We start from the raw sequence: 20,883 nt of genomic DNA, 5'->3' as shown, positions 1-20,883 counted from the left end.
CAGTCAGAATATTCCTTATGAAACACTTTTTAACTCTATACCACACCACGCCACTGACAGACTTGTATGTATTAAATGGACAATCTCAAAAGTCACTCCTAGCTCACCAGCAGAGGTTCTCCATTTCCCTTCCCACCAGGTTGAAACTTCCAGTGTCCTTCAACAAACATTCCGCTCTGCCTGAGTTTTTCTGGATACGACTGTCACCATCAAGAAACAGCATGATGACCCCCAACACCACCCTCCCACCTCAGGTCACAGCACTCCTGACAATCCAGAGTTCCAAATGCTGTGTCCAACTGTTTTTAAATGGTTTAATTGGCTCTGTTAAAACTATTTTCCCACACCACCACCGCCACACACCCCCCCCCCCCCCCAAACCACCCCACTCATTTTGTACAGAACAGAGAAGACCTGTTCCTGGAAGTTTCAATTCTCTCCTCCCTGCTTCTCAGCAGCAGCTTTTACTATGTTCTGTGAGCTTCTGTGAGAAGTGCTTAAAAACTGCAGCTCATCATCTCAACGGGTTTATATTTGACTTTCTATCCCTTCTCAGCTCTCGTACCCAAGGCAAACTGAATTCACATAGGCACTTCTCCAGGCTGTTGTATTTACCATTAATTCACCACCCCCCTTTTCAGAAAGTTCTGTTTTACTTTGAGTTAAAGGTATATTTTAAAGCAATAATTGTCTTGCAAAACAAAAACAAAAATACCTGGAAAAACTCAGCAGGTCTGGCAGCATCTGCGTAGAGGAGCACAGTTAATGTTTTGAGTCCGAATGACCCAAGGGTCACTTGGACTCGAAACGTTAACTGTGCTCCTCTCCGCAGATGCTGCCAGATCTGCTGAGTTTTTCCAGGTATTTTTGTTTTTGTTTTGGATTTCCAGCATCCGCAGTTTTTTGCTATTGTCTTGCAAAGTTTAGCATTCATGATTCAGGTAAAGATTGTCATAAGAACAATGTGCAGTGGAAGCACAAATGGACAGGGTGTTAGAAGATCCACAGATATAGAATAATGACATTCAGTCACTGCTCAAGGCAACTGTTTCTGATCAGAACAAAAGCTTTGTTAATCCCAAACTGGGCTGTGGAATGATAAAAGCAAAAAACCGCGGATGCTGGAAACCCAAAACTGTGGAATGTACCTGTACCTGTTTCTAATACACGTTAGCTACTTAAAGTAGTTGAAGTATTTTTGGCTTTGGCAAGACAAGCAAGCTAATGCTTTTCATTTAAATGTAATGTTTTGTCTAGGAGCCTATTGTTGCAGCAGATAAAACTGAAATAGAAAGTTGCAATTTGAAAAGAACATTAATATTGTATTAGTATGATGGCTGTCCATTGAATGATTTTCAGTTGCAGGGATTATCATAAAATATTGTGAGGATCAAAAGATTTATATTTTCAATATATTAGCCTTTTGTTTTATAGATTATATATTTATTGCATTGTAATATGTAGTTTCTATCTGACTTTGCTGAAATTTACTTTTCTTCAGGTAGGAATGACTATCCCTTTGTAGGTCTTTGCATATTTAATGACTTTGCACACTTCTGAGTGTTGATGTCCTGGAAGTTTGGTCAATTTGTGTGTCTCAGTTTCATTCATTTTGCATGCAAATATTTTCGAAAGAAATGTTAATACTTCAGCCCAATTATTAATTCGATGTAATTTATACTATTTTTCTGCTGCTGTGTGTTGAATTAGTGTATTTAGTGTAATGACCACTGTAAAACAGTGCAATCAGTTGCTATTTGAAGGAGAATGTTTCAATGAGAATTTCAGGGCTATAGTTTTGCCTATTTAAGGCTTTCAGGATGTGGAAGTTATGCAATTAATATAATAGCAGTTTTCAAAATAATTTCAGAATAAGTGAATGTCAGTATAGTTTGTGTACCAAAGTGTGGGATTGATGAAAGATTGTAAATGTCTGAGAAGAGGAACATACATTAGGAAGACTGGGATAATCAATGAATGAACTCATTCATTCAAAGCATTTGCAAACTAACTTATGAAAACACTTCTGAAGTGTGAGGTTTTTATGTGATAAGCCCTACTGCATTCGAATTTTTATTACCTCTTGGTAAACATTAGCATTCTCAAAGGCAATGCTGCTTAGCGTTTTTTGTGTGTATCTCTGCTACAACATTCATTTACTTCGAACAAGAATGCAATTTGCAAATAGAAATTAAGACTGAATTATCCTGCATTCAGTCGGAATAGACCTTGCACTCTGTACAATCCTAAACAGTTAATGGGAAAGAAAAAGTAGTGCTGCTTTCTTAGTTTGTATAAAACTGATAATTACTTATTGCACTATATGCTTTCCATTATTAATATCACAATATGTAGGCTCTAGAACCACATTAGTGCCCCACACTGAAGGTCTGCAAGTTGAAAAGAATATGAAGATAAAGTTGTGTTCCATGTGTGCTGGCAGGTTAAAGTTTGCTAAACTTCATTGCCTTTCAACTTTACAATTTGTAGTGAGACCTGGGTTCTCATGTTATTACCTAAAGGCCAGTTGAATGGCTCAGCTAATAGCTGTTACAAAATTTTGCTTGCAACCAGATGCTTGGATCCCATGCCTATTGTGAACATCTCTGACACCATTTGAACTATTTGCACTAAACTGGGTGTATTCATAGCAAACATGAGGACAACTTGGTCATTATGTCTGCCCTACAAATTCATTCATAGCAAGAAAAGCATGACAAACCCATTCTTGTTTGCCTGATTGTACTGTATTCAAATTCCAAAGAGCTATCCTAAGTGGATTCAGGTGATATAGTTCATAAACCTGGACATTGCAGGGAGGGAGATGGATAGATAGATCAGGAACACTTTAGAGAAGGTATTGAGCTGCACAAGTAGGCCAGTGCTCAGTGTTTTATACTGAGTATAAGGCTTTCAGTCATTAATAATCCTTAACAATTACAGTTCAGAGAAAGCTGGTGTGTATACTTTAATTCTGCACAATCTTGGAAAGAACAAGGTCTTTCCTTGTTTGTTATGCTCTCACTATGAAATTTTACCTGACTGACCTCATCTCAGGATTCTGGGCTACAGTAGAAATAGAGAACTTTGTGCTTCAGTGTGACCCTTCTTGGAATAAATCTGCTTTGTATTTCAAGGACATATTTTCAAAAACCTTTTGAAATAACCCAAGGGGATGGCTGTTCTGTACAGTTATCGTATTACTGTCACCGTTGGACTTGAGTCATTTGAGAACAAGCCTATCTATTTGGTGAAACCTCCATGCTAACGATATTTGACAGGTTCTATTTAGAAATTGGTATCTATTCAGACCTTGCTGAATAACCAGTCTCAAAAGAATAAACAGTAATTTGGGAAAGTTTGTTTTAAGCAGTAAAGATATAAATTGCTCTATGTGCCATCAAAAATATTTTAAAAATATGAAATAAACAATTCTCTATTATTCGTAACTGTATTTATGGCTCAAGTTATATTTGGTTAACCTTTATTTTGACAGCACTGCATTGCAATCATTGTGAAAGGACAAAAGGATACTTTGAACTAAAGTGGTATGATCTCTGTTAAGGATTTAATTATTTTTGTAATGGACTAACCATGTGTAAAATTGGATTAAACATTACTTTCATAAAACTGCTACATGCATTTTCCATTGTTTATATATTTACTGCAATTAAAATGCTGAGGTGGACCCAAAAGAAAGATCTGTTCTGTTCAAAAATAGTGTTGACATTGTTGATAATGCAATAGCATTAATTTTTCCCCAGATAGCTGGGTGATGCTCTCCTATTTAACAATGCAATTATTACATCTTAAGACAAGTGTAAGTCAAGTAGGTAAGAAAAGCGTACTGCCATTGTACTTCAATGCAACTTACTGCTGGCTATGGGCCTTGTTTTTGCTCAAGGCGAATGCTGTAGATTGGGTCACTTAGACTGGTATTGTGCATTGTCACTAAAACTTTGGCCTATCTGTGCAATGGGTTCAGTAAAATCATAGTTGAAATTCCATATGGAAACACTTACCTCACATCTGAATAGCTCCATATGTTGTTGTTCAAGAAAATGTTTCATAAAGGACTCAGTTCAATGTTTCCTGGATGTATCCACTGGTCGCGGGTATTCGGAGGCTATCCCGACAGGCAATGGGCACTAGGTGGAGTACACCCAGGACGGGATGCCAGTTCATCACAGGGCACACGTACTGTAAAGGGCAATTTAACCGTAGTCAATCCATCTAACCACGCCTTTGGATTTGTAACCATGTCTTTGTAATGGCCATCATATCGTGAAACAAGTCCAAAAGCTATTTGAGAGTAGAGTATTGGAGGGCACACTGTTGGAGGTATCTTTGTAGCCATGAATATTCATGAGTACGTAATCTAGGAGTGAGATTGCCAATTTATTGTAATTTGAACAATATTAAAAAGATCTGTGTTGCAGTAGTTTGTAACCGGTGGGTTCAAAAGAAAATATGATGATTTAATTTTTTAGGAACCTAGGACTTAGGAGCAGGAGTAGGTCATTTGGCCCCTCAAGCCCACCCTGCCATTAAATAAGATCTTGTCTGCCCCCCATAACCCTTGACTCGCTTGTCTATCAAAAATCTAACTCTGCCTTGAACAAATTCAATGACTAGCTAGCTTTCTATCACTCAAGTTCCTCCCTATTTTTCGATCACTCTTTGCTATTTCCTAAAATCTGACCAATCTCTCAGCAGAACCTCTTTCCTAGTCCTTTCTGTTGTTGGTGCCACATAGACCATGACAACTGGATCTGCCCCCTCCCACTGCTAGTACCTCTACAACCCTGAGCAGATGTCCAAAACCTCGGTACTGGGCAGGCAACACAGCTGTCTGGACTCGCGCTCTGGCTGCAGAGAACTGTCAATCCCTTTGACTATGTTGTCCCCTCCTACCACTACATTCCTATTAACTCCCCCAAGCTTAAATGGCTTCCTGCACCATGGCACTATGGTCAGCTCGCTCATTCACCCTGCAGTCCCCACAAGCTGCAAGAACCTTGAACCTATTGGACAATTGCAAAAACTGAGGCTCCTCCACTTCAACCTTCTCGATCCTCTTATCTGTCTCACTCGCAGTCACATCCTCCTGCCCCTGACACTGCCAAAATCAGAAGACCACCTCCTGGAACAAAATTCCAGGTAACTTTCCTCCTCCCTGATGCACTGCAGTGTCTGCATCTTGGCTTTCAACTCAATGACCGAGCCGAAGTTCCTCAAGTCGCTCACATTTATTACAGACTTTGTTTGCCCTGGATCACACGTGTCCAACAACTCCTGCATTATGCAGTCACAACACATCACCTACCCTGCCATTATTATTATGATTTAATTAATGCATTTTTATTTTCTTAACTAATAAACCCTATTAATAAACCCTATTACTACCAATGAGTTCTATTACTGCTAGTAAACCTTACTAATTATAATAAAAACTTACAATTGCTAATATGTTACCCGAGTTTTGAAAGATAAATGAGCAAAATACTTACCAATCAATCACTTAGCTGTTTCCCCCTTTCCTCACTGCACTGAATTCCCTTACTCGCCAAATTCCCAAGTTCACGTTCTGTGATTAGCTGCACTCAGTGATGAGCTGCTGTCTGCGTGCTTGCTGTACCAATGTATCAAACATCTGAAAGTGAGTAAAAGCTGTGCGTTTAATTGAATCTTACAGTTCAGGAAACACTCGGATGCTGTTGTCTGAATTTTAATGTACTGAAACTGCCACATTCTACATAGAACTGTAAGTTCATGATATAATGTTTACAACTAATTTTTGCTTAAAACGTGTGCATTGACTAAGGGTCAGATAGGTGTTAATTTCTACCACATTAGAGTATACCTGTCAGGCTGGCCAGATGCAACTAATCTACAGTGAGTCTAACATATACTTATTTAGTATGGCTAAATAATTGCCAAAAGTGGGCTTTTCTGACAAAAATGGGAGACACATCGCAAATCAAATTGAATTTTTTTTCATATATTTATAGTTACAATAGGCATTAATCCATTGAAATGAATAGAGCTGTAAGACTTGATTCACTTCTCAAAGTACAAAATTATTGAGCCTCACCTGGTGGATTGCTTATCGCATTACTCATGATAAACTAAATGTTATTCCTTCTTACACCACCCCATCCTCCCTGCAAACATGTTTGCTGTTAATTGTTTACATCTATTGCAATACTTTATAGAATATCTGCTGACCAGAGGTAAATTTAAATAGCCTGTGATGCAAGAAAGTCGTGAGGTTGAGTGCTGCATGATCGAGTAGATGTACATTGTCAAAATCCTCACTTTCGTAATTTCGATAGGTGTGAAATCACAATTGAAAATTAGTGTGCTGTCTGCAGGTTACTGTGACTTTAAATAATTTACTCAGATCTCCTGTGAAAGAAAGCTCTTCGAATGACAACCTTTTGCATTTTCTTTTAGAAGTAGTTGTTTACTGTTGTGTGGGAGTAGTGTTATCCCAAGGACACTGTTGTGCACCTTATCATGTGGTTTTGAATAGCATTGATGCAGCCCATAGACCAGGGCACTCAGTTATCCAACTGGCCTTCAGGCGGTTCATATTCCAGCGGTATGGAGGACTCCAAGAAGAAAATGGAGCAAGTCAGTTTTTCAAATATATAAAATGTCTTCTTTCTTTGTGTACTTAGAGCAGCATGTTTTCTATAATCTCTCTTATTCTTAAGAATGCATAATGGAAAGCATGGTTTTTAAACTATAGCAAAAAGTGACTCATTTCAGTAAGGATTAATTTGCAGATTTAAGCTGCTACTTTGCAATAATATTAAGAGCTCTTTTGAATGCAAATGTGGCTGAGTCAAATAATTTACAGCTCCCATGGAGAGGGGATGATTCATGATGCACGAAAACAGCTTTTCTTTTACATTTTCAAAAACTGTTGTCTTGACAATCTACCAATGTTGTTTCGCTGACCAAGCAAGTCTGAAGGCAGCAAAACAAATCATCATCTTTGCAAATGCTAACTTATTTTAAAAATAAAGAATGTTGAATCTTTCTCCCCCACACACACAACCCTTCATCTTTCTTTCTTCGTGGAGCTTTTTAGTCCATTTTCTGACTAATCTTCTATGTGTCCATGATTGCAACAGTTTTCTCAGACAATCTGCTTGCAACTCTTAATTTTGTGACATCCCTTGGCAGCTTTGCTCATTAGAATGTAACAAAAGCTTATTAGAAATGTAAGCACATCTGGGCTATTAGCTGATCTCAAGGGTGGTGACAAAGAAGAACAGTTGGCTTCAGTGATCCTGGATTAGAGAGGGGGAAATTAGTCAGACTCCTTGCTTCTGATCATTGGCTTATTGACCATACTACTACTCCCCATGCATGGGTAAAAAACGAGGTTAGGAATAACTAAATCTGTAATCACTCTCATGGTCGAATAGTCTGCAGGTACTCATTGTCCCAGTTCAGAAGTGAAAAATGGTTAATTTTTGGAGAGCTGTCAACTGCAGAAATGTATCCCAGGATGAATTATCAATTTCGGAAAAAGGGAATGAATCTGAGTATTTGAGATACGTGTCAAAATTGTAATCTACTGTACTGTGAAGAGGAAAAGTTGCTTTAAGATGATTTCTGGTTTTGTTTAGGTACGGAAGCACATAAATGATCTTTATGAAGATCTACGCGATGGACATAACTTAATCTCCCTCTTGGAGGTCCTCTCTGGAGCGACTCTGGTAAGTGCTTGATTAAAAGAATTTTAGTGAGTACATTGCAGAATGCTCAATATGAACTCTGATTAGATCAAATACTAAAGAATTTCTACCTAGATTATGAAAAAATGATATTTGTGCTCTGACCTATCTGATTGGCTTGTTTAATTAGAAATCTGGGTTGCTGGAATTCTGCAACTCCTGAAGGGTTTTTTTTCCTTCATTTTTAAACGTATTTATCAACAGTGCTATATGAGTTCTGTATGTTGTAAATTACATTATATTGAATAAAAGTTGTAAGTCAACAAAGAGATTGATTACCTAAAATGTCAGTGTAAAAGCATTTCTGTTTTCCTTATCAATCTTTTAAAACTCCTGAATTCTAGCTATTGTGTTTACAACTGGTTTTAGGCTCTGAACTGCAATTGAAATGAGACCCTTGTTAGTGTATTTTTTTTTTCTGTCTGAGTTAACTTCTACTCAATACTTTCCATTTAACAATTTGATAGAGAATGGAAATTTACGAATTTCATGACCCTAGTTTCATTTCAAATTAATGCAATTCCCCCTCACAGCACAGCAGCATTTAATTTGTAGCACACACTGATGACATCTAGTGGGTGCGAATCAGTACTCTGACATTTTTTTATTGAGTCTGATATATATGGCACAAATGTATATGATGCATATGTATATGCACATGATATCTATGTAATCTGTGGCAGAAATAGATAAAATAATTGTTTTTGTGTGATAGTGGCTAAGATACTCTTACTCTATATAGGAACAACAATTAACTGTTCAGCCCCTCCAGTATATTCAGCCATTCAGTTAGATCATACCTGATCTGTACCTCAAATCCATTTGCCTACCTTTGCTCCATATCCCTTGATAGCCTTTCTTTACAAAAATCTATTGATCTTGATCTTGAAAATTTTAATTTGACCAGCATCCAGTAACCTTTTCAGGGAGAAAATTCCAGATTTCCACTACCATTTGTGTGGAAAAAGTGTTTCCAGATTTGACTCCTGAATGGCCCAGTTCTAATTTTAAGATTATGACCCCTTGTTCTGGATTTTCGCACCCTACAAACTGGTTTCTCAGTAATTGCCCCATCAAACTCATTTAATACTTTTAAATATCTCAATCAGATTGCCCTTCGACCTTCCTAAATCAAGGCACTACTAGCCAAATTTATGCAATCTGTTCTAATTTAACCCTCCCAAATCCATATATCTTGTGAATCTGTTCATTCAACCTGGGAGAGACCAAAGGATTTGCTATTTAGGAAACTTAAGCGTATCTGCATTTGAGATTGCATGGTTCATCTACAATTCTTAAGCTCAGTTTTAATATTTGTTTAAACTGTGTTCTGTTAATATCTCCTGCAACCCTCTGCCCATCCTCTTTTAGTACTTCTGAAGAGTAACCAATTGGATGTGTTGTAATATATATCCCAAGTGCTGGTACCTGACGTAACTAGCTAGAAATGCTGTGCATTGTTTAAGTTTAAGCTATTGATCACAAACCCAATTTTCAGTTAGTGACAATAGAGGCCAACAGATAAATAGGATTTGTGCTTCCTGTACTGATTTATTATTATTCCTTCCCTACATTTCATTGAAGACAGCTTGAATGAACTCTACTGCATTGTCGATTTTGCCTTTATCTACTGCATTGCAGTTTTCCCTATAACTATGACATTATTAAATATGCAGCTCGTCCAGGAGCTATTTCTGGAAAAACTTATTCAACTAGATGATGATGCTCCACCCAAACACACTAGGTTTGACAGTGATGTTCAGTAACACCCTAAATGTTCAGCTTCACAAATTATGCAAAATATATAACAGCTTTGAGAAAGACAAACCTCCACCTAAACAGTGGCTTTCACAACCTTAAGCCCAATGTGCTTCATAGGCAATGAAGTATTTCTGAAGTGTAATCAGTGTTGTCATTTAGACAAATACAGGAGCCAATTTCTTTACACAAGGAAATGCAAACAATGACAATGAAATAAATGACCAGACAATTTCAGATAATTCATGTTTGTGCTGTTGGTGGAGGCATAAAAGTTGGCCAGGACATAGGGGAAATGCTTCCCTGCTCTGCTTCAAATTATGCTATGGGAATTGTGTTTGATTGCAAAATTAGAAATTAGTATGCATTTATTATCAAATTTATTGAACTTTATTATCTGTGAAATATTTTGCTAAGTCCTGAAGTCATGAAAGGCTCTATATAAATGACATTTTCTTTCATTCCTATCTCTTTCTTCTTTCCAACTGTCAAAGCTGTAATTATTTTGTCATTTACCATATTGTGAGGGAACTCATCGTAGTTAGAAGGATCTTCGTTTTCAATTAGTGTAGTTCAGCAAAAATTATGTATGTCATAGAATGAGACTAGGACCATAAAATAGTAGTGAACAATATTGGTGCATAGATAGGCTGAAGCTTGCTCCATGAGAGGCTGTTTCTCTCTGGCATTTCCCAGGTGCTGAGTACAAATAGTAGAAGCTCTGATGAAGGTAAAGTACCTCATTAAGAAAGGAAAACTATTGCCAGTGAACCTGTGCTAGCCTAAACCATTTTTGTATGGCCAGGTCAAGAGCAGCAATAGCAGAGATTTCACTGCCCTTATAGATGAGACATTGTCTTGGCTAGGGAGCCCAACCAACATGGCTCAAAAACTGGTATCCATAGTATTGAAATACATATATTATAAATTAACAAGCATAAGTTGATTGTGAAGAAGAAAATTTACTAGTAGTTTTGATTTACATAGTAACAAACTCTGCTCGGAAAAGTGAATTTGAAGCTTTTATGTGCAATTTTAGTGGGTGTTTTTACGCTTATTTGCTCTGCTTTGGTTCTGCCATTGTCTGTCTTTATGTCCCATTCTGGATAGCAAAAGGAACAGCCTGTGCTGAAGAACTTGCGCTTGGTGAGACTGTCATCCTGTGTTTCTGAACACAGTCAAGAAGAGGGGAATGATGAGGGGGTAGGTGCCGCCCTCCCCACCCCAAAAAGGCGGTGAAATAATTACTGTATCATTGCTAGATAATCCACACTATTATTAAATGAGCGAGCACCTCATATGTATTATTTATATTTTAAAAAGACTGGTTTGGTGTTGAAATAGAACTTTATTTACTTGTGCACAACATATTTAAATACTTAGTTTTCTGTTTTACTTTGAATGTTTTACCTTTTGCCCTATTTCTCCCCACTTCCCTTCACCAGTGCCTCTTGCAGTAGCAGGAAGAACTGGATCATTTGAAGTCTAGATAAAAAGCATACTACATGAGGAAACAGTGGCGTATGCCATTTTGGCCTGTAAGATGGTCATTTCTGTTTCTGCAGAAATGACGTTGGACATCTAAATAAGACAGAATTTCATTCTGGAGGATAGCCATATTGGAATAAGTTTTAAGGATTTTGCATCCAGACTAAATCGGAGGTATTCAGTCCCTCTAGTGACAGAACTACAGGGACGTATTGCACCTTTAATATTTTATATTTGGCATGGGAGTTCTGTGCCTATTGGGCAATATTATTGTATGTTGTACTGGCATAGTGCCATGTTGTGCTTCCTGCCAAATATAAAGAATTTTAATAAAAACAAAAAAACTGCGGATGCTGGAAATCCAATTTTTATAAAGAATTTTAAGATGGCCAACTTTTTAAAAAAAAATGTTTGGAAAGAATCGAAAGCAGTCGATTGTGCTGCTGATCCTTGAGGAAAAGATTTGATACACAATGTCATAAACCTTTGAGATATTGTATGCGGTATTGAAAAGAGCTTGAAATGGATAATGGCTCAACCATACAAATATGTGATACTCAGTGGATTATCTCTACATTGATCCAGTATCTTGCTTGTAGCATTAATATGAACAAAATTAACATAACTCTAATTCTAATCTTTCCTTCATTTTGTTGCTCCATTTATTATGGTTTGGGTTAGTTTATTCAATTTTTAATTAATGCATATGGTTTATAATTTTATATGCTGTCTGACCTAAACAACATGGGCTCTGCCTAGACATCAAAGGAAGTTTGATGTTGGCATCTTGCCTCTATCCATGAGGATCTATCTGAGTGAGGGTGGAAGAATAGGGCACACAACTGAATGTTATAATATCACTGGGTAAAACCATTTCCTGTACTGAAAAGCCCAAATAAGGCTGCACGTTTTCTGTGTAGTACTTTTTAAAAAAAATACAGTTCCTGTTTACATTCTTTCCATCATATTTACTGTAACCCAGACAGCTCTAATCAGTGGCAGACATGATGAGATCTGTACAGTATGTTTCAATTGTGTGCTGTCGCTGTAACAATGAAAGGAACAACAATAACGGGGAAAAGTTTATTGTGTGTTTGCCTGCTGCCTGAGATTGAAGCAGTGGTATCCTTTATTCTAATGAATTAACCAAGATGAATTTAAGTGTTTGCTGTGAGACCTGGACTAACACTGCACATCTTGAGAATCACTCACCCTCGGATACTTGCTAGCTCATGAAAGTTAAGACTTTTTTTTTGCAAGAATTAAATGGTGAGGAAGCATGCAAGCTTTGGTTGTAGTGTGCGATGTAAAATATTTAGTTTATTTTGCTGTTCTATGACTTGTTCTGAAGCATATGTTTTACATGTAAACTGGTAAAGAGGGTGGATGAAGGCCAATCATAATTGAAAAAAATACCTGGTCTGACTGTTCCTTGCATATCATGGAGTTTGCAGCTAATGTACTAGTACTCTATGCTTTTTCATCACTATGGAAAGGCAACTCTTGCCTCTAACTGGCAATGGAATGTTGTCATCCAGTGGAATTACTTGACAATTCTTGCTGTCCACGGAGATTGTTTCATCAGACTGCCATCGACTGAAACCTGCAAGCTTTGTCCTCTCAGCACTGAACAGTCCTTGAAGACCTCTACGTCGTCAGGTTTACAGGAGCTGAATTTGCCTTAGTCAGAATGGGCTTATTGCCAGAACTTGCTGGCTAGCAGCCCTCCTTTTTCCTTTGTAGCTGCTTAAACCAGCTGATTGCAAAGCATGAAATTTCATGGAGCAGTCCCATCATTCCGCAAAGCTGTCTGGAATATGAAATTTAAATTAGCTAATGGTTTTCAAAGGAGAAGTCCATCTTTGCCAGTAATTCTGGAAAGAGACTGTCCACTGACAAAAATGATTATGCTGGCCTCACTATGGGAAGTTTTAACAACTGTGAATGTGGTGGGTCCTGTCACTATTTATTGAGCGAATTGGGAGAGGCTCGTTGAGTGCCAGGAACCCAGAAGGAAGGGGTAGACAAAGTACCTGGAATCAAGAAAACAGGAGTGACAGCATTGCTGCTACAATAGGAACATAGGACTTAATAGCAGGAGTAGGCTATTCAGCCCTTAAAGCTTACTCCGCCATTCATTAAGATCATGGCTGATCTGGCTGTGGCCTCAACTCCACTTTGCTGTCTGACCCTTGGTTCCCTTGTCAATCAAAAATCTGTCTAACTCTGCCGTGAATAATTTCAATGACCTAGTCTCCACTGCTCTCTGGGGAAAGGAATTCCACACACTAACAACCCTCTGAGAAAAAAATTCTCCTTATCTCCGTCTTAAACGGTAGACATCTTGTTTATAACACCATCCCCTACTTCTAGTCTCTCCCACAAGTGGAAACATCCTCCTGGTGTCTACCTAACATGTTCCCTCAGGATCTTAAATGTTACAATAAGATCACTTCTCATTCCAGGAATGAGCTGAGTGAACCTTCTCTGAACTGCTTCTAACATAATTATATATTTTTCAAATAAGGAGACCGAAACTGTACACAGTATTCCAGATGTGGTCTCACCTAAGGCCCTGTGCAGCTGCAATAAAACTTCCCCTACTGTTATATTCCATTCCCCTTGCAATCAATGCCAACATTCTGTTTGCATTCCTAATCAATTCTGTACCTACATCCTAACCTTTTGTGATTCTTGTAGCAGGACACCCAGATCCCTCAGTGCCACTGAGTTCTGCAATTTCTCTCCATTTAAATAGCCAAATGCTTTTCTATTCTTCCTGCCAATTTGAACAAGTTCACATTTTCCCAGATTATATTCAGTAAGCCAACCTGAAAAAAGACCCATTTATCCCTGCTTCCTGCTTCCTGTTAGTTAACCAGTCCTTTATCCATGCTCATATGTTACTCCTACACCATGTGCTCTTATCTTGTGTAGGAAACTTTTATGTGGCACCTTATCAAACGCCTTCTGGAAATCTAAGTATACCTTAGCTAAATGTTCCCCTTCATCCACCTTGCTTGTTACTTTCTCAAAAAACTCCAATAAATTAGTTAAATGAGATTTCCTTTTCTCAAACCCATTTTGACTCTGCCTGGTCACAATGATTTTCTAAGTATCCTATTATAATAATGGATTCTAGCAATTTCCCTAAGGCAGATGTTAGGCTAACTGGCCTGCAGCTTCATGCTTTCTGTCTCTCTCCCATTCTTGAATAAAGGTGTTGCATTTGCTATTTTCCAATCCACTGAGATCCTTCCAGAATCTAAGGAAGTTTAGAAGATTATAATTGATGCATCTACTATCTCTGCAGCCACTTCTTTTAAGATCCTAGGATGCAGGCCATCTGGTCCTGGTGACTTGTCAGCCTTTTAGATTTAAACGTTTTCCCAGTACCTTTTCCTTAATGTTGGTGATTGTTTTAATTTCCTCCCTCACATTGGTCTCTTGATTTTCAAGTATCTGTGGGAAGTTTTCTAAGTCTCCTACAGTGGAGACAGGCACACAATACCCGTTTAATGCCTCTGCCATTTGCTTGTTTTCCATTATCAATTAGCCAGACTTTCACTCTAGAGGACTATCATTAGCTTTAGTTACGCTTTTCCTATTTAAATACTTGTAGAAACTCTTACTATCTGTTTTTGTATTACTAGCTAGCTTTCTCTCATATTCCTCTTTCTTCCTCGTTATCATGTTTTTAGTCATTCCTTGCTGGTTCTTAAGATCTGACAAATCTTCTGACCTACCACTCGTCTTTGCAGATTTGTACAGTGTTTCTTTCAATTCGATAATATCCTCAACCTCCTTATTCAGCCATGGATGATGCATTCTCCTCAGAGTCTTTCTTTCTCACTGGGATAAATCCTTTTTGAGAGTTGATAAATATTTCCTTAAAGGTCTGCCAGTGAATCTCTACTGTCCTAACTTTTAACCTAGTTTCCAATTGACTTTAGCTAGATCTGCTTTCCTACCCTTTATAATTAGCTTTATTCAGGTTTAAGAAACTAGTCTTAGACCCACACTTCAACCCTTCAAACGGGACATGAAATTCTGTCATGTTATGATTACTGTCACTCAGAGCCTTCTTTATTATGCAGTTATAGATTAATCCTGTCTTACTGCTTATTACCAGGTCAGGAATAGCCTGCCCCCTGGTTGGCGCGAGAATGTACTGCTCTAAGAAATTGTCCTGAATACAGTCTATGAACTCGTTTTCCAGACTACCCTTGCCAATCTGATCCACCCGATCTACATGTAGATTAAAGCCATCCATAAATATTTTTTACCTTTCTTACACATCCCATTTAGTCCTTGCTGTATTCTCTGTCTTACCGTGTAAATATTGTCAATAGGAGGGGAGGGGGCTGCAAACTATTCCCACAAGTGACCCCTTACCTTTCCTATTTCTTATCTACCTAAACTAATTCTGTATTTTGCTCTTTCAAGCCAAGGTCATCTCTCAGTACTAATGACATCCTTAATTAACAGAGCTACCCGCACCACCTTTTTCCTAGCTTCCTATCTCTTTGAAATGTTAAATAACCTTCAATATTCAGGTCCCAGCCTTGGTCGCCCTGCAACCATGTTTCTGTAATGGCTATCAGGTCATACAAATTTATTTCTATCTATGCTAACAATTCATCCACTTTGTTACAAATACTGTGAGCATTCAGGTACAAAGCCTTTAACTCTTTTTTTTTCCCTCCAATTTTGCAATCTCTGGCGTTATCCGTTGATGCACTCTTAAGTTTGTGTACTCCATCCCTTCCTGCCACACTCTGATTATCATTATCCAAATTGTTACCCTCTCTGGTTTGTCCAAATATTGTCTGTTCAATGAAACAGCAACAGCGGCAAAGCGCCCTTTCCCCTTCTGTTTCGTTTTTCCTTTTTCATGCTAAATGCTATGGATTCACTTGTTATGATCCCTTTGGAGATCATTAAGTTTTAAAAGGAAACTCAAACTTTGTGAATAGCTGAAAGGATAATATGGCAAGATTTTTGGTTTAAGACTTTCTTACTGTGTAACAAACACTGAAAGCACTATTGACTAAACACTATTTCAGTCGGCAACTTATACTTAAAATACAGAACAGAACTTTATTATTTTAATTGAAAATCCTGCTCCACTGTTATGCTTTACACTGCCCTTTAAGTAGACCACCAATTTAATGGAACCAGTCCAAAGTGATTCTTAGCTCCTGAGGGTTCACTTCTGTTCTTTTCCTTTCCTAGCTTGAAAACTTTTAACCCTAGGACTATCTTTTATGGTGAAGGTTTTCCTCGAAATTCCTTCTCCAGCTCAAGCAAGGCGAAACTTCCAGCCTCTCTTTAAATCCTTGTGAATTTAGTCTTTTCAATTCGACTGCAAACTCTCACCTGCATTCCTGAGTGGTGAATCATAGAGACTTGTCGCCTCTATCTGCTCCCTCCCTCTCTTTTGAATCCTCACACACTGACTTACCTGTGAAATTCAGGGATATCTTTTAGGAGAACCTTATAATCTGATTCTAAAATGGCTTCTTATGTACTCTTTGACTCTTGAAGCCCACCTTCCTGGCAACGTGAATCTCATGGGTCTTATATCCAGGTAGAATCCTGATTAGTTATCCTTTAGACCCTCAAATCTATTCTATCTTGGAATTAAATATCTAAACCTGACATTCTTAACAGCTCCCTGCGACTTGGAGACTAGCAATCTGTCCACCATCATCACAACAGCTTTCACCATTGTCTACAGGTGCGAACACCTTGTTCCTGGTAAAACATGCTAGGCCCCCCTTAATCTTATTGTCAGCAGAATTCAGAATAGGTCACATGACCCCCCTCATTCTTCCATTTTATCTTAAATTAAACACTGTTCCAAAAACCTTAAGAAACCTCAAATTTGTAACACTGAGCAGCTTTTAATTCTTTATAAAGCTAAACTCCAGTCAAAAACAAAATACTGTGGATGCTGGAAATCTGCAATATAGATTTCGAGCATCTGCACTATTTTGCTTTTGCTTCCATTATTGCACTGATAGTATTTAATAGGCTGAAAAGTAATCGTGTACTTCTTGGTTTTGATGACTTAAGAAAACTCTCATGAATATATTCAATCACACCACATTGTTTAGGAATTTCGAGTATCTTAAACTTAATGTTTTGCAGGGCTTGAGGTTCGTTGGTGGGAGTGTTTGAAGGCTTGGGCCCAGAAAAGCAATAAGGCCTTGGGAAGCCATGGGTGAAGTGGCAGGTAGTGTAAGAATGAAGAGAGCCAACAGTGACTCAGCTGGACTCCAGGGAGAGTTGGCTGTCCACACAGTTGATGACTAGATGTGAGACACAGTAGGATGTAGACAGAAGTGCAGATCTCCTTTGAACTGTATTTTAGTCAAAATATCACTACTTCAGTGTGTGCTGCATAAAGGAACTGAATTGTTCACCCTCCGCTACCATTTTAAAATAGTCTAGTTTAAATTTGTTGATGAGATATTTTGGGTGAGCAAAAGACTTTAACATTTTAACCTATTTTGAATGTTGCCTGCTGCCTTCTGTACATACGACATCAGTCGTAAAACTGTTACTGTTCTGCAATATGAATGCAGAAGTCCATAAATATGGCAAAAGAAGGGCCTATACTGCTTTGCATCAATCATATCTGCAGTTTATATTAAAGATCAGAACAACACTAATTTATCTCCTTGTGTTTTTTTTTCTAGCCTCGTGAGAAAGGCCGCATGCGTTTCCACAGGTTACAGAATGTACAAATTGCACTTGACTACTTAAAGCAACGACAGGTAGGTAACTAGGTATGTAGTCACATGGCAGCCTCGTGGTTATGGTATTGAACTATAAACCAAGAGGTTGTACATTCAAATCCCCCCATTGCAAGCTGTGAAATTGAATTTACAAATTTATCAGCTAAAACGTTTCCCTCCCCTGAAACCTCTATCACTGCATAGGTTAGGAGCAGCAATGCCTTGAATGCCATTACCTCCAGATTTCCCTCTATCACGTACCATATTGACTTCAACATATTTCTGTTCCTTTATTGTTCCTGTGTCAATATCCTGCAATTCCTTCTCCAGCACTATATGGCAGCATCATCACTACAAGAGTTTAAGGAGAAGGTTCACCACCATCACCTTGAATAGGCAGTAAGTGCAGCTTTGTCTACACCTCAAAAATATAAAGAAATGGACAAACGTAATTTATTGTATTACACATTACTTCCATCTCTTTTTTATTTATTCGTTCATGGGATGTGGGCATCACTGACCAGCATTTATTGCCTATCCCTGACTGCCCTTGAGAAGGTGGTAGTGAGCTGCCTTCTTGAACTGCTGCGGCCCATGTGGTGTAGGTACACCCACAGTGCTGTTAGGGAGGGAGTTCCAAGATTTTGACCCAGCAACAGTGAAGGAACAGTGACATATTTCCAAGTCATGGTGTGTGGCTTGGAGGGGAACTTCCAGGTGGGGTGGCCTTCCCATGTGTCTGCTGCCCTTGTCCTTCTAGATGGTAGTGGTCATGGGTTTGGAAGGTGCTTCTAAAGGAGCCTTGGTTAGTTCCTGAAGTGCATCTTGTAGATGGTAAATACTGCTGCCACTTTGTGCCGTTGGTGAAGGGAGTGAATGTTTGTGAATGGGGTGCCAATCAAGCGGGCTGCTTTGTCCTGGATGGTGTCAATCTTCTTGAGTGTTGTTGGAGATACACTATTCCAGGCAATTGTGAATGGCCCACTTTATCTGTGGAATTCATTTCATTAAATTGTGCATAAAGTTGGCTGTTATTATTTCTCAAATATTCAGTAAAGAAAGGTGAGCCTGTGGGATATACTGAGCTACTGATTGTGTTTTTATTTCAGGTGAAATTAGTAAATATTAGAAACGATGACATTACTGATGGAAATCCTAAACTAACACTTGGTTTAATTTGGACCATAATTCTACATTTTCAGGTAAGGGAATTCTGTGCATTGATTGGCTTGTGGATTATCTTACTTTATATATAATAAATCTATGTATTTTAACAATAAATTAAGTAATAAAATAGCTTATAAGTGTCGTGTAAAATTTATTGAAGCTATCCAGCTACAAATTGAATCATTTGCAGACTCAAAAAATGGGAGATATTTGTCAAAATGTTTTTTTTCCCGTACATGCCATATTCTGTAAAAAATTACTGAAAACTCTAGCTAACCCATAGATGTGGGCTATGTGTGTATTCACCCAACTGGGACAATCGATTACCAAATTTGTTAAACTACCAGATGATTTTGAACTGTGGGGTTTACTATATTAAGTATTTTGTACAAATATGTCCTAAGGTATTTCATGGAGATACAAGAAGCAGATGCTTTGCCAAAGAAGCATAGGTTAGCAGAAGTGACCAAACACATGGTTAAAGAGCTGGGCTTTAAGGCAGAAGAGTGTGGAGAGGGAATTCTAGGATATGCGGATAAGATATCTGAAAGTGTGGCCACCAATGGTATGGACAAGAGAGGGGAAGCTGCACAAGAGGCTGGGGTCAGAAGAAGAGTGCGAGTTCGGGAATTGTACAGCCGGAAAGGTTACAGAGGAATGAGGCAATGGAGGGAATTACACACAAGAGTAAACATTTTATTTTTGAGGCTTAGAGGTATTAGGAGCCATTGTATGTCAGTGAGGAGATAGGAGATGGGGACTGGGTGTGGAACAAGATGCAGGTGATAAGAGTTTTGAATGACCTGCTAATGGTAAAGGATGAGAGGGCAACCAGGAAGACATTGGAATACAAAAGTAAAATATTGTGGACACTAGAAATCTGAAATAAAAGCAGAAAATGTTAGGAATTCTCAGCAGACCAGCAGCAGCTGTGGAGAGGAAACGGTTAATGTTTCAGCTCAGTGATCCTTGTTTAGATCTGGGAGTCCTTATTAACAGTTTGAAGAAAAGACTGCATGGGAGACATTGTCACCTCCTGGTTAAATTATTCCAAAGGCAAGACTAAGGATTTCAGCGAATGAGATAGAGGTGGAAATGGATGATATTTGGAAGTAGGTAGTCTTTGTGATCGTGATGGTATGAAGTTGAGTTCAGCTCAGGGTGAATCAGGGTAGCAATGTTACAAGCAGTTTGGTTCAGTACGTGATTTTGGGCAGGGAGGGGATGGAGTTGGTGACAAGGACATGGGGTTCTTCTGGATGCTAGAGAAACGATTGCTTTAATTTTCCCAATTTTTGGATGGGGAAATTACATCTCATGTGAGATTGGATATCAAAGAGAGGTATTGGAGAGTTGGGCTGGGTATCATCAATGTACACGTGGAATTGATACTATGTCTGAGGATGATGCTGCTCTCAGCATGCAAATGATGAGGAAGCTGGGGGTGGATGCCTGGAACGTCAGATGTAACTTGGATGGGAAGAAAAGCCATTGCTAGAGATGCTCTTACAGTGATCAAATAGGCCATGTGTGGAGCAAAACGGGCAGTCCCATTGACCTGGATGTTGGAGGAAGATGGAGTGATCTACTGCTTTAAGGCTACATTGCGTATTCTGAAGGATAATGCATCACAGTTATATAGAATGTAATTCATAACTTTGGTTTGGACTGTTTCAGTGCTGTGGGGTCAGGAACCTGATTGGGGGGAATTGCAGGAGAGATGGGGATGGATCGAATGATATTGCAACAATCCATTAAATTAAGGTTAATTTTAAACTATGCAATTTTACTTTATTTAAAATAATGTTATTTATCAATACTCTACAAATGAAATACTCTAAACTAATGGAGTATGTTATCCAAAAGTTCTGCATATGGTGAAAATGTATTTGTGCCTCTTGTGGTATTTTTGTCAAACTTGTCTAGTTTTCTCTGTTTATGCTTTGCCAAACTGTTGGAACAAGTTCAGTATTTTT

At 38.4% G+C, this 20,883-nt stretch overlaps 1 protein-coding gene across 4 annotated transcripts in view; it reads left to right on the top strand.

Annotated features, from left to right (window-relative positions):
- macf1a (microtubule actin crosslinking factor 1a) overlaps window positions 1-20,883 on the top strand; it is a 651,250-nt gene that overhangs the window by 278,884 nt on the left and 351,483 nt on the right. For 2 of the 4 annotated variants that reach the window (XM_041213071.1, XM_041213070.1), the window contains exons 4-7: window positions 7,644-7,733; window positions 10,620-10,712; window positions 17,702-17,779; window positions 18,850-18,942. In XM_041213071.1, the coding sequence (XP_041069005.1) occupies window positions 7,644-7,733; window positions 10,620-10,712; window positions 17,702-17,779; window positions 18,850-18,942 (354 nt within the window). The remainder of the gene's footprint in view (window positions 1-7,643; window positions 7,734-10,619; window positions 10,713-17,701; window positions 17,780-18,849; window positions 18,943-20,883) is intronic. The other 2 variants (XM_041213072.1, XM_041213073.1) reach the window with 1 other exon arrangement.

The sequence above is a fragment of the Carcharodon carcharias genome, chromosome 19 (assembly GCF_017639515.1).
Source record: "Carcharodon carcharias isolate sCarCar2 chromosome 19, sCarCar2.pri, whole genome shotgun sequence".
In the NCBI taxonomy this organism is placed as follows: Eukaryota; Metazoa; Chordata; class Chondrichthyes; order Lamniformes; family Lamnidae; genus Carcharodon; species Carcharodon carcharias.
The sequence above is the reverse complement of the archived record's forward strand: the minus strand, read 5'-3'. Positions and strand labels throughout refer to the sequence as shown.